The sequence below is a fragment of the Penaeus monodon genome, chromosome 1, assembly GCF_015228065.2.
Source record: "Penaeus monodon isolate SGIC_2016 chromosome 1, NSTDA_Pmon_1, whole genome shotgun sequence".
Taxonomy (NCBI): domain Eukaryota; kingdom Metazoa; phylum Arthropoda; class Malacostraca; order Decapoda; family Penaeidae; genus Penaeus; species Penaeus monodon.
Window position 1 is genome coordinate 51,559,201 of NC_051386.1, and position 5,000 is coordinate 51,564,200.

The 5,000-nt window shown below is 36.4% G+C and overlaps 1 protein-coding gene and 1 long non-coding RNA gene across 2 annotated transcripts in view; both read left to right on the top strand.

Moving 5' to 3' along the window:
* The window catches only part of LOC119572256, a 1,556-nt gene extending 981 nt beyond the window's left edge, over positions 1 to 575 (top strand). Inside the window, exon 3 of the long non-coding RNA XR_005228708.1 lies at positions 518 to 575. This is a non-coding gene — a long non-coding RNA (uncharacterized LOC119572256). The remainder of the gene's footprint in view (positions 1 to 517) is intronic.
* A 1,694-nt stretch (positions 576 to 2,269) lies between these two features.
* Positions 2,270 to 5,000, top strand: part of LOC119577028 (protein O-linked-mannose beta-1,2-N-acetylglucosaminyltransferase 1-like) — a 7,254-nt gene continuing 4,523 nt past the window's right edge. Inside the window, exons 1-3 of the mRNA XM_037924697.1 lie at positions 2,270 to 2,450; positions 4,476 to 4,684; positions 4,914 to 5,000. The exon at positions 4,914 to 5,000 is cut by the window's right edge and continues 120 nt beyond it. Coding sequence (XP_037780625.1) covers positions 2,270 to 2,450; positions 4,476 to 4,684; positions 4,914 to 5,000 — 477 coding nt within the window. The remainder of the gene's footprint in view (positions 2,451 to 4,475; positions 4,685 to 4,913) is intronic.

The following is a 5,000-nucleotide window of genomic DNA, read 5'->3' on the forward strand; positions in this document are numbered from 1 at the left end:
TAATACGCTGACCAATCACACATTCACCAAGGTTATCACCATAAAGAAAAAACAATATATATTATATTCTAAAATATAATATCATCAAGTTAATCATCAAAAAGATAATAAAAGTATTCGCTGGATGATACGCATCATGAGCAAGCATAATCAACTGAAAAAACTGAAACAATTATAGTTGATGCATCTGACGCTTTGTCTTCAATCGATCATCCTTATTAAAAAAAATAAATAAATAAATAAATAAATAAATAAATAAAGTAAAATAAAATAAATAAATACATTAATAAAAAAAATAAAAAAAAATAAAAAAATAAATAAATACAAAGTAAAATAAAATAAATAGATAAATAATTATAGGGTTGTTAAAACAGCCTCAAAGTTAATCGTCATTAACAGAGAAGGAGAGAAAAAAAATACAAGTTTGAACATAATCACAAATCCATCAAAATTAAGAACACCCCCACCAGAACTACCAGAACATTCCTTTAATCTCTCCTCCCCGTTTTTCCCGCAGCTGGAACGTGGACCCGAGTGTGATCTACCACCCGACCAAGGAGGCCCTCGACTACGCCACAAAAACACGCGTGAGGCACTCGTATGCCAAGGGCGAGTACTCCTTGCGCGTCCCTGCCCTCACGCCCGAGGAGGAATTCAACCTTGATAACGTTCTCTTTACTTACTTTCCGGTTCAGGAGTGATTCTTTTTATAGTCTTCGAGATTGCCTTGCGTGTTTTGATTTACATTTATTATTTGTTTGTTGGTTAAATCATTTGTATTTCGAGTTTTTATTTTGGTAATGGTCTTGAGAATTACGGTTTGGCATTTACTGTAGTTCTTGAGATTGTATTTTAAATTTAAGCATAAAATTGAAATTTAACCTGTGAAAGCATTTCTAAACTTGACATACATCTGTGTTAGAGATTGTAACACTTGGTCACATTCAGTCATTTTATCCATAAATAGATTACATATAGGCACGTAAGTTTTGGTCAACATATTATTCAGTGTGAATTCATATGAAACAAATAAACTTGTAGTAGAAGTAGCAATAAATGAAGGTCTGTAACTTTTAAATAAAATTGAACTGTTTGTGATATGTGCCAAATAATGTTTGTGAGTAATATGCAACTCAAAAAGTGTTACTAAGCATTGTTTTAAATAAATATATTTAGGAAACTAATTCATGTATACGTATATGTATCCTTAAATGATATTTATGAAGTAACCTTTTAACAATTATTAAAACCAGCAATAAAAAGTAGAAAATATCATAATTGAAGAGTTACTGTCGACTCTTTGGGGAAAAGAGTTTTGTAAGGCGCCGATTCTTCTTATGTCAAGAAATCAGAGTAAAAAATATCTTTGATTAGTCAATTTTCCCATACACACAAACACATACACACACACACACACACACACACACACACACACACACACACACACACTCACACACACATATGTAGTGACGGATAATAAACAACTTCATGGCGAAAGGGATATATTTGTCGCATTTCGATTCCTTTCCACTCATTATCCCTCATACCTTTATTTTCTGCATTTGTCACAATGAATCTATCCAAAAATTCCGAGTTACGTTCATGTTTATTAAGTCGTCGTATAAACATTCATCAATATTCATCAATATTTTCATTCGAAATTAAGAATCAATAAGTAATAAGAAATTAGACATATGACAACAACAAAAAATGCAGGCAAAACATCCACATATTACGGGCAAAGTCATAATCTGTCACCATTACTTTATATATCCCTCCTGCAACCCAATATCGTTGTACATGAGTCATCAAACGGAGTATTTCTAAGTCCTTCCCCAAAGCTATTTGGTATTACTCCGATCAAAAGATTTCCTCTCAGTTATATTCAAATTTCTCCGAACTTCATCCGTACTTTCAGAAGGAATATAAGCTGCATGAGTGAAACGATATGGTAAATTTAAGTTTCGTTTTCCGCCTAAATAATACAACGCACACAATTCCAGCACTCTTTTCCTGGTTAAGGGTTCCAGCTCGTACACGTCGGCGAAACGTTTAAGGTTATAGTTTCACATAGGACATGTGTGCGGGTCGCTCTCTGTAACGATACACATTCGCAACCAAACAAAGGCGCGAATGTGTAAAGTAACTGCATTAAATATGCTGCAGTACACCGTCGGAAATTTTTAGATACGTGACTACTTCGCAATGATTAGTGACATCCAAAGGAAGGAAAGAAACGCGTCGTGAAGAAAGTGAGCCAGGCCTAAGGATGCACTCTGGAGGACAATCAACAATAGATCCCTCCAGACCTTCAGAAATGACGTCACAGCAACTGGTGCGCATTTTATTCCTGTTGGCGGCTGTGAGTGTGTCTCTGGCCGCCACCGGGATCACGCCAGGCGCCGCGGGACATGGCCCTGGAAGCCGCGAAGCCCTCGCGAGAATACATGGTGTGTGAGGAAAGGAATGCTGTTGTATATGCATGCAGGGTTATTACTGTGTTATCATTGTAATAATGCCATTGTATATGATATACGTTTCTAATGTCAACAGCCTTATATTTATATATCAATTTCCTGAACTATGATTACAAATAATATCAACATAAAAATTGATAATAACATACACGTGCCACGTCAAAACAATTTATTTTCATCAGTAAAAATGCATTGCATTTCATTAGAAATCTTACCTCAAGTAACAAAATGAAATAAAAAGTTGCGAGTTAACAGAGGGATTTGTATCTGAATATTTTAAGGAAAATTACAGTGGTTTACATTTCAAGATCTGATGTTATCTAATGAATATCTTTTAGGAACCTTAACTGAACTATTTTCCGCCTTTACGCAAGTGCTCCAACCTCTGAATTTATCAGATACGTTTAACTCTATAAATGAAACAGAAAATCACAAATTTGCAATTTCCTGTTGATAAAGAAATAGAAGTTATCATGAAAATGTTATCTGCAAAAAAAACAGTTTGTATTTTTTCTTGGAAATTACTGCTAATTTGCAAAACCATGCGAAAATACACCGCTTGAGATTTTCTCCTTTTGTATCTGAACCATGGCTCAAGGCGTGTTATGCTAGCCTCCATGAATCGTTCAAATCCCGAACCGACTTCTGGTGTTGTGAAATTAATCAAGGGATTCCCTGACTAAAGCAAAGTCACGCAAAGCCACCGTTTTGCTGACAAACTGTAGGCCACAAGCATAAAATTATATCATCTCAAATTATATGTTCAGTTTTAGTATTTCTATTTGCATATCTTTATCTACGTAAAGTATTTTTGTGAAATGCTCCTTGAACGTTGTGACTATGAAATGCGTAGCAATTTTTAGATAGATCTACCTATGTTGCGAGTTAATTTACATACAACCAAGTAACGATATTAATTAATATTATGAAGGAAAAAGCGATATTCATGATTTTTCAAAAAGAAGAAAAAAAGACAAAGGAGTTCAATATGATAAAAATGTGTATCATGAACAGAAATGAAAACCAAACATTTGGGAATACAGATGAAGACAAAATCAAGGAAAATTTCGAAAGTGTTTAATATTTAAATGAAATTATTTTGCGTCGGGTATTTCTGCCATTTTATATTGTTACATGCAGATGCGATAATCTTACATACTCAGTAAAATAAGAGCAGATTATATAAACAAGAAAATTATAATTGCTGATCTTAGGATCTGATTCTACCATTTTAATAATAGGATTAGTAGCAGCAGCACTATTAGAATATCATATAATTCTACATCCAAGGTACTTCAATTTCCTTTTTCATGAAGCTCTAATGTTAAAATGTAACCAAGTGGAAACTTATACTTTGAATTAATTTTTTTACCCCCATGATCTTACGTATAACGATTATACGTATAGCAACCACCTTGATATATAAAACTTAACCCTTAATTTACAACTATATAAATGACACAATGTTGGCCGTATTTAATTCTAATAATTGAAATCGAAGTCAACGCAACTATGTGGCCAGGTATGTGGTTCACTTTGGGGTAACGCATTCACAGTGTGTGTGTGTGTGTGTGTGTGTGTGTGTGTGTGTGTGTGTGTGTGTGTGTGTGTGTGTGTGTGTGTGTGTGTGTGTGTGTGTGTGTGTGTGTGTGTGTGTGTGTGCGTGTGAGCGTGTTCTGCCATTCCTATCTTTTTTCTGCGAAAAAAAACAAACTTCAACAACAAGGTTATTCAAGTATCATGTTAACGTTACAGAAATATCGAAGATACTCTGACGATGATAGCGTCATTAATAGTTATCATATAAAACTATATGGCAACACATTGCTTGCTTGCTTGCTTGAGATTTGCGAAGTTCTGGCTTCGCCCGGGCCTTTCACTTATGGCCCGTTCCGAGCTAAGCATTCTTGGCCAATAACGGTTTAGACAGAGACAGTAAGTGCCACGCAAACATTCCCTTTAACATTGTAAACATCAAATTTCCTTCACTCCTCCTAGGTGCCAAGAGGAGCCCGGACGCCCCACGCACGAACAGCAAGCAGGACCAAGATCGCCGTCCTCGCCGGGGCCCTTCCGAGCAACAAAGCGTTCCGGCGAAGTCTCCCAGACACGCGAACCAGATTCCAGAGGGCGAGGCCAAGGAGACCGTTCTGTTGGAGGCATTCCTGGGTCCGTCCGGGGTCACATTCCTCGTAGACGGCAGGGAGGTGAGTCACGTGCTCTACGAGTCACGGTATAGGTTTGGGCGAGTCATTGCCTATACATTGATTCAGGTGTGATTTATGATTGGTGTGTGGGCGTGATGATCCGTGAATCACATCAAAATCTTTGATTGACGATTTACAAGACAAATTCAAAAGCTAAAATAATATCGGTTTATTTTGAACAAAGCAAAGCTCTCTTTGCTCTTTTATAGTGTCTATGTCCTCCTAACAGGCATATCGCGTGATCAATAAAACTATGCCATGGGGAACTGAGCGAGCCCGCCTTCACGCCGGCATACACTATGTGATCATAAATGAG